This window comes from Triticum dicoccoides, chromosome 2A, assembly GCF_002162155.2.
Source record: "Triticum dicoccoides isolate Atlit2015 ecotype Zavitan chromosome 2A, WEW_v2.0, whole genome shotgun sequence".
In the NCBI taxonomy this organism is placed as follows: Eukaryota; Viridiplantae; Streptophyta; class Magnoliopsida; order Poales; family Poaceae; genus Triticum; species Triticum dicoccoides.
This window is the reverse complement of record NC_041382.1, coordinates 564926148-564943099: the sequence shown is the minus strand read 5'-3', so window position 1 is coordinate 564943099 and position 16952 is coordinate 564926148. Positions and strand designations below refer to the sequence as shown.

The 16952-nt window shown below is 46.2% G+C and overlaps 2 protein-coding genes across 3 annotated transcripts; both read left to right on the top strand.

The window, feature by feature from the left end:
* The first annotated feature begins 8710 nt into the window (after positions 1–8710).
* LOC119355406 (pentatricopeptide repeat-containing protein At4g39952, mitochondrial) lies at positions 8711–12438 on the top strand. The gene is made up of 2 exons (XM_037622209.1): positions 8711–11332; positions 11742–12438. Exon 1 carries the CDS (start codon positions 8730–8732, stop codon positions 11055–11057), a length of 2328 nt encoding a protein of 775 aa, XP_037478106.1. The 5' UTR covers positions 8711–8729; the 3' UTR covers positions 11058–11332; positions 11742–12438.
* Positions 12439–13542: 1104 nt separating this feature from the next.
* LOC119355405 (F-box protein At5g39250-like) lies at positions 13543–16105 on the top strand. 2 transcript variants are annotated; one of them, XM_037622208.1, is made up of 2 exons: positions 13543–13786; positions 15152–16105. In XM_037622208.1, exon 2 carries the CDS (start codon positions 15211–15213, stop codon positions 15961–15963), a length of 753 nt encoding a protein of 250 aa, XP_037478105.1. In that variant the 5' UTR covers positions 13543–13786; positions 15152–15210; the 3' UTR covers positions 15964–16105. The 2 variants fall into 2 exon arrangements, with proteins under 2 accessions (XP_037478105.1, XP_037478104.1); XM_037622207.1 differs by having other exon boundaries at positions 15123–16105.
* Positions 16106–16952: the final 847 nt, after the last annotated feature.

The window sequence follows — 16952 nt, the reverse complement described above, 5'->3', positions numbered from 1 at the left end:
TATTATTCAAATTGTCGAAAGTGTTTGTCCAAGCTATAGTCGGTTGTTTAATTGTCGGATTCGTCATTATCAAACTCATCGAGCGGAGGCAACATGGCTGCAACGACAGAGGTGAACTCAAGTGGAGGTAGAGGCGGTGACAACACATGGATGTTGTGGGTATGGTGGAGATGACCCTGGATCGAGCGAGAAGAGGCAATGACAGGGCGCTAGGTGGAATTAGAGTTTAGGCTCCTCTGATTCATGAGAATAGAAAAGTCAGAGAAAATTAGATGACATGTATCTAAATTTATATAGGGAAAGAGAAGTCACTTGATTCATGGACGTGGATTTAATGAACATGGTTCCCTGCGCACCTCTTATAAATAGTAAATTCGAAAAATATACTAGAAAAAATATGATTGTTTTTAATATACATAGTCAACCGGTATACTCACGTATGAAGTTTCATGAAGAAATCACATCCATGGTAATCTGGATAAAAATGCCAAAATTGAAGCTATATTAAAAAACATGGTTTGTTGATTGGTATGGTCCCAATTATATTTTCTTCACTAAGATTGCCATGAGTGTCAAAACATGAAAAAACTTCAAATGTGAGTAGAATGGTCGACTAAGTTTCATACCCGGAAATTTTAGATTTTTTTTATTTTTTTCAATATGTTTTTCCAAATTCAGTATTCATGTAGATATAAACTTTTTCAATGGTTATAGGCTATGTTGTGCCGACACGTTGGGTCATGTTTTTGTCAGTGCAAACGCAAACGGACGGGGTGGACCAGACATGTGGGCTCGTTGCTTTTTTTTTTGAACTGGGAACACATGTTCCGGTACTTAACCCTGCACAACGATGTTGCTGGCAACACAGTCAACAACAAATTCGGGAGCTTGCTCCCTCCACCAGGTGCTAAGCACGCCAGCCCTATAACCAAAAGCAACTAAATTGTGAACAACAGTATTACAGTTTCGCTTACAAAAACTGAACTCAAATGCATCAAAGGATGCAAAGCAGAGGCTCCGAGCTTCTCTCAACAGAACGCCGATGGAGGACTTGTCGTAGTCGCTAGTGTTGAGTGCCTTCACCAGCTGAAGCGAGTCTGATTCAAAAATTACCCTGTGCACACCCATCTCGCTCGCAGCTTCAATCGCCTTAATGCATGCAGTGGCTTCAGCCTGGAGTGGTGATGCTAGATGATCGAGCTTCCCTGCACACGCAACAATGAAACCACCCTTGGTCCGACCGGGCAACGCAGCCCCAAGCTCCACGCCCAACATCCAGATGAAAGGTTGCATCAAAATTGACTTTGACAACCCCTTCCCTTGGCCTGAGCCATGTTGTAGTAGTGGGTGTTGTTTCAGGTACCTCTACACACTTCTCATCCACGGCAAAATCAACAACATGCCTTCTGATGATGAAGCAGACCTCCTCACATGGTCGAATCGTTTCTCCTGCATTGGCTTTATTCCAGACATTCCCCACTCCCAGAGCATGATCAAGATTAGATCACGCCGCTCGCTGTCTAGGGCCCACAGAAAGTCAAACATGGTCATAGGATCTGTACATTTTATAAGGGCAAGCCTGATATCCTCAATCAACAAAGTCCTCCACACTTGCTTCACTTGTTTGCATTTGAGAAATAGATGACCATCGTCCTCATCGAATCTCAGGCAAATCAGGCACCTAGTGTCCAGCTCAACATGTTTCCTCTTTATATTCATCCGTAAAGACAGACTATTATATGCTAATCTTCACAGAAACATACAGACCTTGGGAGGAAGGTTCAGGCTTCAGAATTTATTCCACTTATGTGATACAAATGGCGCCTGGAGCGATGAGCTCTCATCTCTATTCTTCCACGCCTCTCGAAGATGGACACCCAAATGATAGGCTGATTTAATTGAGAACATGCCTTTCGGATCAAAGTGCCATGCCACCTGATCCTCCATGCCTTGCCGCACAGGGATAGCAAGAATCTCCTTTGCGTCCTCCTCACAGAACAACTGAGAGACCAACTCCTCATCCCAAGTTTCAGTTATAGGATTCATCAGGTCGCTGGCTCTACCAATTAGCACGCTGCCATGACGAGTACACGGCCTTCTCGTGTCCCCCCGCGGAATCCATGGGCCCTCCCATATTTTCACATTTTCTCCCGAGCCAATCCTCCATACAGTACCTTCTTTTAACAGCTCGATCCCCTTCAGTATGCTCCGCCATGTATAGGACATATCCCCTTTCGCCTCTGCCTCCAGCACCGAACAATCTGGAAAGTAGCGTGCCTTCAACACTTGCGCACAAAGCGTATCCGGTTCCTGCAGGAGGCGCCACCCTTGTCGGGCTAACATCGCGAGGTTAAAAATGTGTTGGTCTCGGAAGCCCAAACCTCCTTCCTTTGTTGATTTGGTAAGCTTGTCCATCCTATCCAATGGCATTTGTCCATTTTATCTTGCTGGCTCCACCAAAAGCGGTTAATTAATGTATCAAATCTCCTCACATAACTTCTTGGTCAGATCAAAGCATGACATTGCAAAGGTTGGGATCACCTGGGCAACAGATTTCACCAAGGTTTCTTTACCCGGTTTGGACAACAACTTTTCAATCCACCCTTGCATTCTCTGCCAAATACATTGTTTGATAAATTCCCTACTCGGCACGATACCAACATGAACTGGTAGCCCCAGATACCGTTTGCAGCGAGACTCATGTGGGATAGTGAGAACTTGCAGAACCTCATTTTTAACTGTTGTAGATGTGCCTTTACTGAAGGTTGCCGAGGACTTGTTCTTATTTATCATTTGACCTGATTGTTCCTCATACAAAGCCAAAATGGCTTGCAACCTGGCTGCACCTTGAGCATTTGCCTTCATCACGATGAGCGAGTCGTCTGCGAAGAACAGATGGTTTATTTTTGGCGCCCCATTGCAGATTTGGACTCCCTGAATTGTGCCTTCAACCTCCGGTTGCTGCAAAAGCGCCGAGAAGCCCTCAACGCACATGATGAACATATATGGGGATAGAGGTCCCCTTGACGAAGGCCTCTCTCCGGCACAATGATCTGTGAGAGATTTCTATTCACTTTCACTCTGTACGTTATTGTCCTCATGCATTTCGTAATGGTGTTGATCCAAACCTCCACGAACCCCATCTTTCGCATCATGCATTTCAGAAATTCCCATTCAACACGGTCATAGGCTTTACTCATATCAAGTTTGACCGCAACAAGAGCAACAAGATCATCTCGTCCCCCCTTACGTTTATGCATCCGATGGTTTATTTCATATGCCAACAACACATTATCGGTAATCAACCTCTCAGGAACAAAGTCTGAAAGTACTCTACGGAGCTCGTCATTAATTGAGACCGATGTTAGGGTTTCAGGAGTCTGGCGACTATGGGCTCCCGCCCTCGCCGCCACTGCTGCCGCCGCCGCCGGGCTTTGGCCTGCCGGTGGTCGGCACCGCTGCCTCATGTGCGCCTCCGCGCCATGATGGCCCTGTTGCGGCTGCGTCCGCTCCCCGATCGCTTGGCCCTCAGGGGGGAAGCGATCCCGCTGTCTATCGCCATGGGAAGCCGCAGGCTAGGTTTCCACCTGGTTCACGCCATGAGTCTGGGATGAATTCGGCCTACAACTACTACTTCATGCATCTGCTCGTGGATGGATATACATATAATCCTAGGGGCAGTCCAGAGAGGCACCAAAAACCCGGTGATCCGCCTGATCAATTCCTACTCCAGGTGCTGCCGAAGCCGCTGTGTTCCACCGCACAACCTTTGTCGCCGTCGTCGCGAACCTTAGGTATGCTGCTGGTGAGTGCAGAGGTGAACTTGAAGGGCGGTGGGGGCGATCACGGGGCTCCCTTAGTGGATGCTGCCCGCCCGAAGCCGTCCGGCGAGGGAACTGAAGCACTGCTGGTGGCAAACCTAGATGCGCGGGCGCTCGTCATTGCGGACAGTCGGACGCCGTCAGTTTGTTCTATGGCAAAGGAAGAGGACCGCAGTATGGATAGGCTGGGCGCAACAGGCTTGGAGAACGTCATGGAAGGAGAGGATGCTGTGGGAGAGGATGTGCTTGCAGAACTGGAAGAGGAAGGAGTAGTTCAAGTACAGTTAAAAGAGAAGAAAACCAGACTAGAACACAAGTTTTTAATGGAGGAGGAGGTAATCAGTAGGGAGCGCTCAGTGGACTTGGAGGCAACCGGCCTTGGGGCCGCCGGTAAACTGACGGGGCCAAGTGTGGCGCCCCGTCAGGAGCAATGAATTGCTTAAGTTGGAACTGTCGAGGGGCGGGGAACCTTCGCACAGTTCGTGAGTTGGTAGCACTTGTGGGTGCTCATTCCCCGAAATTTGTTTTCTTGTGTGAAACTAGGCAACCAAAAGAAAAGATGTATCGTCTTCGTTCTCGGTTAGGTTTACAGGGTTTTGAAGGAGTTAGTAGTGAGGGTCGCAGTGGAGGTCTTGCATTATTCTGGCATGAATCTTTAATAGTGGAGATCAAGGATGCTAATAAAGAGATGGATTGATGCGCATGTCCGTGTTTCAGTCAGAGAGCCTCCATGGCGTATAACCTTTGTTTATGGCGAACCTCGCGTGGAAAATAGACATGAAGTGTGGGATGCAATACGTCGCTTGCACAGCCAGAGTGCCTTGCCTTGGATGCTTGTTGGAGATTTTAATGAAGCCATGTGGGACTATGAGCATATGTCAGAAACTCCACGAGCGCCGAGGCAAATGCTTATTTTCAGAGATGCTTTAGAAACTTGTGGACTAATTGACTTGGGTTTTGCAGGCTACCCATTCACTTATGATAATAGACGAGGCGGCAGGGCGAATGTCCAAGTGCGGCTAGACCGAGCAGTGGCCACGAACTCCTGGCGTGATATCTTTGCAGAAGCGGCGGTGGTGCACCTCGTCTCCCCCTGCTCTGACCATTGCTCGGTCCTGGTGAGGTGTGTACTGGACACGGAACCACGACCAAGCCGCTGCCGCCGGTACGGACTTATGTGGGAAGGGGATCCAGCTTTGGAGGAGGTTGTGTTACAGGCGTGGAAGGAAGCAGGAGGCAAAAAGAATCTGCGGGATGTACATCTTGCACTAGGGAAGGTAATGGGCAAACTTCATGCATGGAGTAATAGGAAATTTGGGAACGTAACAAGAGAGCTAGAAAAGTCTCGTTCGCGGTTAGAAGAGCTCATGCACATGAATGCTGACCGCGCGGAATTGCGAAGAGAGATGGACGCAATGAATGAACTGCTCTACAAGGAGGAAATGTTGTGGCTCCAACGATCTCGCATTGACTGGTTAAAGGAGGGGGACCGGAACACAAATTTTTTCCATCGTAAGGCTGTTTGGCGTGCTAGGAAAAATAGAATTAAGGGCCTAACAGATAGCAATGGGACTTGGCAGCAAGATCAGAATGTTATGATGAACATGGCAAAAGAGTACTTTGAGGATTTGTTCACGGCCGACCCAAATATCCATCCGGAGGAGATCATGCACTTGTTCCAAGCAAAAATAAGTCCAGATATGAATGATAAATTATGTGCCCCTTTCAGTGATAAGGAGATTAGCGATGCCCTGTTTCAGATTGGGCCCTTAAAGGCGCCAGGACCGGATGGTTTCCCTGCGAGGTTTTTTCAGCGGCATTGGGGCATACTGAAGGAGGAGGTTATTATGGCTTTCAGGCTATTTTTTGAGTCAGGTATTATGCCAGAGGGAATTAATTCAACATCCATTGTGCTTATTCCAAAGGTGGCGAACCCCACTAAACTCACTGAGTTCCGGCCAATCAGCTTATGTAATGTGGTCTACAAGGTAATCTCAAAATGCCTAGTAAACCGACTAAGGCCCTTACTGGATGACATCATTGCACCCGAGCAAAGTGCATTTGTACCTGGAAGGTTAATTACTGATAATGCTTACATTGCCTTTGAGTGTATCCACGCCATTAAGCAGGAGAAGGACCCCGATGGTAGTTTTTGTGCATACAAGTTAGACCTATCAAAAGCATATGATAGGGTGGACTGGGAATTCCTGAAGCGGATGATGCAACAGTTGGGCTTTGATCGCTGGTGGGTGCACTGGATCATGACGTGCGTGACCTCGGTGACATATAAGGTTAAACTCAATGGAGCCCTCTCAGATTCATTCGCACCATCCCGTGGGCTACGGCAGGGAGACCCGCTCTCACCATTCTTATTCTTGTTGGTCGCGGACGGACTGGATGCCATTTTGAAACATAAGGTGCAACTTGGACTGCTGCAGCCACTTCATGTGTGCCCACGGGCCCCTGGTATTTCTCATTTACTTTTCGCGGATGACACCCTCTTGTTCTTCCGTGCCACGTCCATGGACGCCATGGAGATTCGGGATGCTCTCACTGTATATGAACGCACTACGGGCCAGTTTGTTAATCCTATGAAATGCTCAATCTTCTTTGGCAGCAGATGCCGCCCTACTGATGTAGCTGCTGTTGTGCAAGTTCTAGAAGTGCAAAACCCTGAGTTTGAGGAAAAATATTTAGGTCTGCCAACACCTACAGGACGCATGTCAAAGGGCCGGTTCCAAAGTCTACAGGAACAACTTACAAAGAGGATCTTGATATGGGGTGAAGCGGCATTCACAAGGAGGGAAGGAGATACTTATAAAAGCAGTCACGCAATCCCTCCCCACATACCTCATGAGTGTATTCCGTCTACCGCGGAGTGTTTGTGATGACCTCACCCGCATGGTCAGGAACTTTTGGTGGGGAGCTAAGGAGGGCAAGAGGAAGACGCATTGGCGGGCGTGGAACACGATGATTAAACCAAAGGATCAAGGCGGATTAGGATTTCGAGATTTCAGACTCTTTAACCAAGCCTTGCTCGCGCGGCAAGCTTGGCATCTTATTGCTAATCCCGATAGCCTATGTGCGCAGGTGTTGAAGGCCCGCTACTTCCCCAATGGTCGACTGGAGGATACAGTATTCTCAGGCAATGCGTCGCCAACTTGGCAGGCCATTGTCCATGGACTAGAGCTCCTCAAGAAGGGGCTCATATGGCGCATTGGCGATGGTACCTCGGTCCGGATTTGGCGGGACCAATGGATCCCTCATCCGCTGGCGCGTGGTCCGATAACCATCGAAGGACGCTGCCGACTCCGTCGGGTGAGCGACCTTCTGGACGTACATGGAAACTGGAACGCCACACTCCTCCATCAACACTTCCTGCACATCGACGTTCAAGAAATAATGAAGATTAGAGCCTCGCCACGGCTCGGAGGAGATGTCGTCGCTTGGGCGGCCGAGCGGTCTGGAGTCTTTTCAGTTCGGAGTGTGTATCGCCTCGCCCTCAACGAACGACTTATGCCTACCTCAGTGGCAGCAAGCAGGGCACCGGACGGACGGCGTGCCGTCTGGGCACTAATATGGAGGTGCCCTGCTCCTCCGAAGGTCCGTATATTTGCTTGGAAGCTTGCCTCAAATTCTCTGGCTACTTGGGCTAATAAGCACACTAGATCCTTGGAAACTTCTGATATATGCCCACTCTGTGCGATGGAGCGAGAGGACACGTTCCATGTCTTCTGTAGGTGTCCGCGAGCGGTCGCTCTTTGGAAGGCTATGGCGAAACTCTGGAAGCTGCCGGATATTGCAGGAGTTCGCCCCACGGGCGTGGAGTGGCTATTTGATGTGCTGCATGAACTTGGAGATGATGATCGCATGCGTGTGCTAATGATTTTTTGGCGCACTTGGCATGTACGTAATGAGATAGTACATGATAAGCCACCACCACCAGTGGACGTATCATGCCGATTCTTGCAGAGCTATGCACATTCGCTAATTGGCATCAAGTACGGCCCTGCAACCGATCAGTTAAAAGGAAAGACTCCTATTGATGTTGAGGGACGCCCATTGATTTTAATACATGAGAAGGTTGCTACTCAGGCTGCTAGATGGACTCCTCCTGTACATGGCCGGGTGAAGCTAAATGTAGATGGCGCGTACATCAAGGAGACGGGTGAGGCAGGTGATGGGATGATCCTCCGCGACAGCACCGGTGGGATAGTTTTCTCCGCATGCAGAAATCTCCCGAGCTGTGCGAGTCCATTGCAAGCTGAGTTAGCTGCGTGCCTAGAGGGGCTCAAGTTTGCACTACAATGGTCAGACTTTCCGATCGATGTTGAGATGGATTGTAAAGTCGCGGTAGATTCCATTCAGTCAGAGTCCATGGACAGATCGATGAATGCAATGTTGGTGAATGAAGTGAGGAAACTTCTTGGTGAAAGGGATAGCTCAATTTTTCATATTAGTAGGAACCAAAATGTTGTAAGTCATAGACTAGCTAATTTTGGTCTTGTTGAAGCCCGTACGGCTCTCTGGATTAGTTCGGGTCCTGCTAATGTACCACAACTTTGTATGGAGGACCTCCCTCCTAGTTGAGCAATGAAATCCCTTTAACCCCGCAAAAAAAAAACCTCTCAGGAACAAAGGCGGACTGGGTCGGAGATATAATCTCAGGAAGAATTTCCTTCAATCTCAGGAAGAATTTCCTTCAGCCTGTGCAATGTTCTCTACAAGCTGATCTCAAAGTGGGCTTGTTGCTTTGCCCTAAGGAAGAGAGCTCTGGTGAGTGGAGGTTGAAGAAACAGATGAGCTCAATCCAACGGTTCAGCCAAATCGATTGAGTTTGAACAAATTTTCAGGCGACTGCCCATACTTCAACTGATCAACGTGTTTGAACAAGCAAACGGCAAACCGATGCCGCCTTCTCGCCCTCCTCTCACCCCGACGAGTCTGGGCCTTCTCCACCGCTTCCTAGCCTCGTCCTCCTCGGCGCCTCCGCCGCTGCCCGTGCTCCTCCGCCTGCACGCTCTCGCTGCCACCTCAGGCCTCTGTTCCCGCCCCGACTTCGCCGCCAAGCTCGTCTCCGCCTACTCCTCCTCCGGCCGCCCCGGCCTCGCCGCCCTCGCCTTCTCCGCCTCCCCCTGCCCGGACACCTTCCTCTGGAACTCCCTCCTCCGCTCCCACCATTGCGCCTCCGACTTTGCCTCCGCGCTCTCCGCCCACCGCCGCATGTGCGCCGCTGGCGCGCGGCCCTCCCGGTTCACCGCGCCCATCGCCGCCTCCGCGGCCGCCGAGCTCGCGGCGCTCCCGGTCGGCTCCTCCGTGCACGCCTACTCCGTCAAGCTCGGCCTTCTGGTAGGCGATGGTTCCCTCGCGGTCTCGTCGTCGCTCGTGTACATGTATGCCAGGTGCGGCCGCATTGACGACGCTACGAAGCTGTTCGACGAAATGGGTGAGAGGGACGTCATCACGTGGACCGCGGTGGTCTCTGGGTGCGTTAGGAATGACCAGGGTGAGAAGGGAATGAGATACTTGGTGCAGATGGTTAGGCTAGCGGGTGATGGCGGCGCGAGGCCAAATTCACGGACAATGGAGAGTGGGTTGGAGGCTTGCGGACTGCTAGGTGAGCTGTCTGCTGGGAGATGCTTGCACGGGTACACGGTGAAGGAAGGGATTGGAGATTGTGCGTTGGTGGTTTCCGCACTTTTCTCAATGTACTCAAAGTGCGATAGGACTGAGGATGCATGTGTTTTATTCCCGGAGTTGCCAGAAAAAGATGTGGTTACCTGGACTAGCTTGATTGGAGCCTATTGTAGGAGAGGACTTGATAGGGAGGCCGTGGAGTTGTTCCAGGAGATGGTGGTGTCTGGTCTGCAGCCAGATGAAGTTCTTGTTAGCTGTGTACTTTCAGGGTTAGGGAACAGTGGAAATGTGCGTAGGGGGAAGGCATTTCATGCAGCTATAACTAAGAGAAACTTTGGAGACAGTTTCTTGGTTGCCAATGCTTTGATTTCAATGTACGGGAAACTTGAGTTGGTAGATGCTGCAGGCAAAGTTTTTGGAATTTTGCATCAACGAGATGCAGAATCATGGAGTTTGATGGTTGTATTATACTGCAAAGCTGGACTTGATGTCAAATGCTTGGAGTTGTACCGAGAAATGCATTGCAGAGATCATGATGAATTTTTATGTGATATCAACAGCTTGGTTTCCACAATCTCTTCTTGTTCACGGCTAGGACAACTGCGGTTAGGTCAATCAGCTCATTGCTTTTCGATCAAGTGCTTGCTTGATGAAATTTCAGTTGCCAATGCATTAATTGGCATGTATGGAAGGTGTGGGAAATTTGACCTTGCATACAAAATATTTGGTGTGGCCAAAGTGAGGAGGGATGTTGTCACCTGGAATGCACTCCTATCCAGCTATTCACATCTAGGACATTCAAATGATGCCTTGTCACTATATGATCAGATGCTCACTGAAGGTGTCCAACCAAACTCTGCAACCTTGATTACTGTCATTTCAGCTTGTGCAAATTTGGCTGCACTGGAACATGGTGAACTGATACATTCTTATGTGAAAGATATGGGGTTGGAATCTGATGTATCTATTAGTACATCACTTGTTGACATGTATACTAAATGTGGGCAGCTGGGGATTGCAAGAGGAATTTTTGATTCTATGCTCGTACGGGATGTTGTTACATGGAATGTGATGATAGCAGGCTATGGGATGCATGGTGATGTGAAGCAAGCACTGCAGTTATTTAGTGAGATGGAGAGAGGAAGTATTAAGCCTAACAGTGTCACTTTTCTTGCCATTCTGTCTGCTTGCTGCCATGCAGGGTATGTTGATGAGGGCAGGAAGCTGTTCATCAGAATGGGGAAATACCGCCTTGAACCTAACCTGAAGCATTACGCATGTATGGTGGATCTCCTAGGGAAATCTGGGCATCTTCAAGAAGCAGAAGATATGATTTTGGCTATGCCAATACAACCTGATGGTGGGGTATGGGGAACTTTGCTTAGTGCCTGCAAAATGCATGACAATTTCGAGATGGGGTTAAGAGTTGCAAAGAAGGCTTTTGCTTCTGACCCAGGAAATGATGGGTACTATGTTTTAATGTCCAATTCATATGGTAGTGCTGAAAAATGGGAAGAGATAGAGAAACTGAGAGACACGATGAAGAATCATGGAGTGGAAAAAGGTGTGGGCTGGAGTGCGGTTGATATTTGCGTGTGAGTTAACAGTTATGGCATAACTACAGCCGAGACTGTAGAAGGGTAAATAACTAATTGACCGCATTTGCTCATTTACATAAACTCTGGATCAGCTTTAGAGATATAATGACCGGCTGACTGCTACCGGTGCAAATGGTTAAGGTCTGTTGCAAGAGCCAAGAAGTCTGTGAATTATGCATCCATTGGGCATTTATCTTCTTCAATAGTCTGTCTCATTAGAACGTGGCGGCAAAAGTCCTCTTATTATCCAAGATGATGTTGCTAATATCGGCAGAGGTATCTCCCTCCCTTGGATGCCGCATTATGCTCCTAACCATTTAGTTCCATTTAAACTTATAGTTCATGATTCTTTGAGTTATTGAAAAGCAATGTTGATTATACATTTATGCATAATTAGTACCCCCTCCGTCCCATAATATAAGATTTTATTACATCCAATATGTGAGTATGTTGGATGGAATAAGATCTTATACGGACGGAGCATTAGCTAATCGCATAGTGCTGTGATAAATTCTTGCTGAATTTAAAACAGATGTTGAGTGGGCCATGTTTGTCTGTTTTGTGAATGTCGCTCAAGTTCGCACTGCAACTTCTCATTCACCTCTCCATGTATCTAGATCCTCCTGGCTGTTTTGGACACCATGCTATTTTCTAATACATGACATGATGGTTCACACTTCTGCAGAAGAAAATTGTCCAGCGAATTTCATATAGGCCATTTGGATGAGCAAAAGTGCATGAAAAATGTTCAGAACCACTGGAAGAAGATAGCAGGTAACTCAATTGGAACCTATTCCACTTTTGGAGTTTGATTGCAAATATGTACATCTGGAACTATTTTTGTGCATACGACATTACTCCCCGCCTCCTCAAGCAGCTCGTGTTTGAGCTGAAAATCCTGGATCTTTTCTTCCTATTGTACCAAAATTTTCTGAACACCACTTGCTACCGTGCCCCAAGACTTCATTTGCCTCAGGATTATTTGAACGTGATAAATCAACGTTAATGCTGGTGGCGCATCTGGTGGATCAACATGGAAGCACTTCAGAAGACTCGCATGAAAAAGATTGTGAATATGAACCCGTGCTGGAACGCCCAGTTTATATGCTATTGTCCCCACACGGCCCATAAATACAACAAATTGACTGGAGTTAACCTGCGTCTAAAGAGACAGCATTGGTTTTGTAAAACGGAGTGTATAGTGGTCTAGCTGGATCAGAACTCGCTCATTAGTGACATCAATTGCTCATTTACATAGAGCCTGATTCAGGTTTGGGAATGATGCATGTAAGTTTCTTCACATTTTATAATGGTTCGATCCTAAAGGCTATGCCCGTAAAGGAAGTAAACACTTCTTGGGGAAAATGCCCCTCATTGATTTATTGTCTCATCCATATGTAATATAAGAGGCAATTCTTCATGGTTCAGCCAAGGTGGATGGCATGCTTACTGAATACTGATACGTTTGCATCATAGCACTGAGCCCATGCCGCTGGATCATGATCAGTCATGAGATCTTTTGCCATGATCACAAGAACTGTTATGATGCTCCAACTGTTAATGTCAAAGCACCGTCAAATGTGAAGATGTATGCCCCACAACTCACTATTCCATGTTTACTTAGAAACTAATTGTTCTTCTTCCACCATCTCTTGCATCTGAGCCAGCGCATCAGCAGCCTTTTTTTTGTTTGTCGGGGCTTTTTTCTCTTCTACTGATTTTTGGAGGGTTTTTTTTCCGTTTGTTTGTTTACTTTTTTATTTTGGTTCCTTTCTTTTACCTGTTTATAAATCCATGAATATTTTAAAATTCGTGTTTATTTCTAAATTTGTGAACATTTTTTTTGAAATTCAGACATTTTAAAATATCCCAATTTTTAATAAATTCCTGAACATTTTTTAAATTTCATGAACTTTTAAAACTCAAGAACATTTTTTGAATCTCTGGACATTTTTATCAATAATATAGGTTTAAAATCTGTTATTTATCTTCAATAATACTCCCTCCATAAACTAATATAAGAGCGTTTAGATCACTAGATCTAAACGCTCTTATACTCCCTCCGTCCTAAAATAAGTGTCTTAACTTTATACTAACTCTAGTACAAAGTTGTACTAAGATTGAGACACTTATTTTGGAACGGAGTGAGTATTAGTTTACAGAGGGAGTATATTTTTAATTCGTCTAAGAGGAAAAATAGAGGAGAAAATCAGGAGTAATAGCATTTTTTTAGGATAAGGGGGCCTTGTTGGGTGCAGCCGAGAGCAAGGAATGACAATGCCATTCTTGTGCCGGTTATGACGCGCCTGCCAACTTCATTTTTTTTTAGACAATGCCAACTTCCAAATGGAGGACTCGACTCGATTTTTGGGCTTCAGATACGTGTGGGCGGCGGGCGCGTTAGATACACAAATCTGACCCATCGGCGCATACGGCCCAACCCACATGTGACAGCCTGGCTTCGGGATACCCCAGGTTTCTCCGACCGACACCGAGCACCTCCGGGTCCCCATTCCTCTCCCATTCCCAGACACCGATCCTGCTCCTTCCTTGTTTGTCTATGGGCGAATCTCTCCGGCGACGGCGACCTCTCTTCCCCTGCGCGTCCATCTTCCGACGTTGCCACCCCGTCGTCCATCGCTACCAGATCGACGACCGCCCCTTCATCCTCACCGGTCTCTGCAGATCTACGCCGGCGGGCCGCCTTACCGACGGTTCTTCCTAGCCACGGTGGGTTCCTTTACTTCCCTTTCTCTACACCCCCTTATTTTTTGTTCACAGCATCACCCCCGAATCCGGACAACCGCTGACCCCGTGGCTAGTAGGCACAAGTAAAATTCCGTTGAACGTTCGATTTTTCTGTTGTATATTTGAGAAGTTGGTAGTATCTTTTCTCCTTCCGAACGCTAGGTGTTTCATTACCTCCCTGGTTGTTGGGGGCAATCAATTGTAGGTTTCATTTTTCATGTTTTGGGATCATATATCAGTTTAGCATAAACTTGTACAGCTAGTATATATAGTACGTACAGTACTAGTTACAATACTTTCCATTGGCTTTCACTCAAGAAAGATTGGAGTGGTTAACGGTAAATGAATGCGTTGGAGATCAACAACATGTACATGATGCATTATCAACAAAGAGTTGGGGTGTCATGGTTCGGTTTGTGCTTTTGAGTAAACTAGATGATACCCCGCACGTTGTTGCGGGAATATTATGCAACACATTTCAGTGTGATTCATTGTATGAAACATGAATATTTGAAGCAATAATATAAAAGGCTAAAACTAAAAATACATATAATTTATTATGTTTGATTACTATATAAATGTAAAATGTATAAATAGCATAATAGAATGAAAATTCTCATGTCCGTTTGCATGTTGAGATGTGTCTTTTTTCATGCATATTTCACGATCAAGTGGCATGCTTGCATGTTAAAAGACATATGGTAGTGGGGGTGGACCTTTTCTCATGCATGTTGTGTGATGATGTGGCATGCTTGCATGTTGAGAGAAATAGTTAGTGGGGGCTAGCTATTTAGACACCATGGTGAATGCTTATCGTGGTATTGTGTCAAATCAGTTTGATCATAGCAACTACTCGTGGTAATCGGTTGGATCATTTGTTTGTGACTCAGAAACAAATATAGTTTCCATTACTGCCGGTATTATTTGAAAGCTTGTTAATCAAATTGATCATTTATTTCTTCTATCATTCTTGTGTAGTTCACACACCCAACTCCAACAGACATCACATTTCCAAATTATTACTGATCTGGAAGATGGAAGCTATTTTCTTTATGGACTACCCCTTCCGTCCCATAATGTAAGATCGTTTTGCAAGCTGTTTTAGCTTGCAAAACGATCTTATATTGTGGGACGGAGGGAGTATGTTCTAGCAATAGCCATTGGTCCATGTTCTGCTTAGTCTAGGTATACTCTTCTACGTTTATCATCCATGCAGATTCAGATTATAGTGAATTAAAAGATAGCAGTAGTCTTGCTACTTCAGTTTTTGACTGGGCATGAATTGATCAGTATTTGTTTAACCATCTCTTATTAATAGGCACTTCCGGTTCACTTTTTGGTTTGTAGCTGAAGCCTCGATCCTAGAGGGTAGAGGCATTCCATTTCCTTCAGTTCAGTGATTGAGAATGGAAAATGGATTTCCTGGTGAAGTTCTGAAGGCTGTTTTCCCTCTACTGGATGGTAAAGACTTAGTCTTTTGCATGCTTGTATGCCGCCAATGGTGCGAAATTGCAAAGGATGATTACTTCTGGAAATGCATCTGCTCACGGAAATGGCCTTCCATCTGCAAACAGCCTCCTTCTGACACAAACTTCCAAAAGCTCTATTTAACGTTCTCCAAGCCACGGAAGACAGTGCACCTTCCTGTACCTAAGCTCACTTTTGAGGATCTGGTGTTTTACATTGACATGTGGCTTGAGGGATCACTAATCTTCTCTCAAGCAGTTTCAGGCTGCATTCTTCGAGCAGGTTTACAGAACACACCTGGCGGCATACCAGATGTACTTGTTGCACATCTGAATGCCGCAGACTGCATTTTGATGATGGAAGTCAAACCCAAGCTGACAGTCCCTATGGGGCCAGCCATCACCGTGTCTGTTCTTGCCCACCGCAAGGACACCAACAAGATGACTTGCATAATCAACACGTCGAGTTTTGATTACATTGACAGCAATGCAGCACGGGCGTTGGCATATGAATATCTCAGGTTTTCGCCCAGACACCCTTTCATATCAGACATCCGGGCCTGGATGTCCTTGCTTTTCCTGTATAAAGGAACAAACTCTATAGAGGTATTTGGTATTGAACTAGATTTTTGTGATGCGGCAAGGTCCGAGCCTGAGATCTTGTGGCTCTTAGACATGCTTGATTGGAAATAGAAGCTACTCTTTAGTTGTGATTGAGCCTTTGAGGCATGTAAAGAATGTTCATGATATGTTGATCATCTACTGTTGTAGTACTGAAATATATGCTTTAAGATGTTGGAATAAAATGGCGATGTGCGCCCATTTGTTTTCTATACCGTTCATGATTTGGTATTGACTGATTTAGCCAGCACGGCGTGAAGACTGCCTTTTGGCCCATAGTAGATTTGGTTTATATGGATAATTGCTTGTGCTAAATCAACAACAATTAATATGGGTCGGAGGGAGTATATTATATTAGCCCGCTATTGTGTAACCAAACAATTCTTCATTGGTGCATTCAAATTTTAGAGTTTTTTAGCCTGGCACTTCATTGTTGTTGTTTTTTGACTTTTGCAAGGATTTCTAGCTTAGTATATTTGAGGAGCAGGAGTGTTGCTCCCTTTCTAGGGAGCTTACAAAAACTCTAGCAGAGTTGCCGTATGTGCACTCTTTAAAACACATATGAAGCGTGCTCTATCAAATTTAGGAGTGTGCGAGACGATGTACAAAATCAGAGTCACAATGTCTTGGCCTTCAAAATGTTTTTTCTCTCCTTTTCGTTCACACATTTGGATTAAACGTTTCATATCATTTCAAAAGCATCATGCACACATTTTTCAAACAAAATTGCATGAATAAAATACAAAACATTATGCACATTCAACCAGCATGTACAAATCACATGTCGCCGACGACTCCTCCATTGTTTGCACCGTCTTTTCCTCCGGTATGTGCATAGTCACCTCCTCCGGTTGGCAAAATTGACAAATTTGACCTATGGACGAAATCAAATCACAAAATAAACTACCCATGAAACTATTTCACGCTGCTGACTTTTGTGTGACGCCCGACATAAAGACGTCACACTACACTGTGCAACGCCTCACAGATAGGCGCTACACACCTGGGCAGCGTCGCATCCTTGTGATCCGAAAATTATTAAGTTAGTGTGCAGCGCCTGA

Coding starts and splice junctions, on each gene's coding strand:
- LOC119355406 (XM_037622209.1), top strand. CDS start 8,730: ATGCCGCCTTCTCGCCCTCCTCTCACCCCGACGAGTCTGGGCCTTCTC.
- LOC119355405 (XM_037622208.1), top strand. CDS start 15,211: ATGGAAAATGGATTTCCTGGTGAAGTTCTGAAGGCTGTTTTCCCTCTA.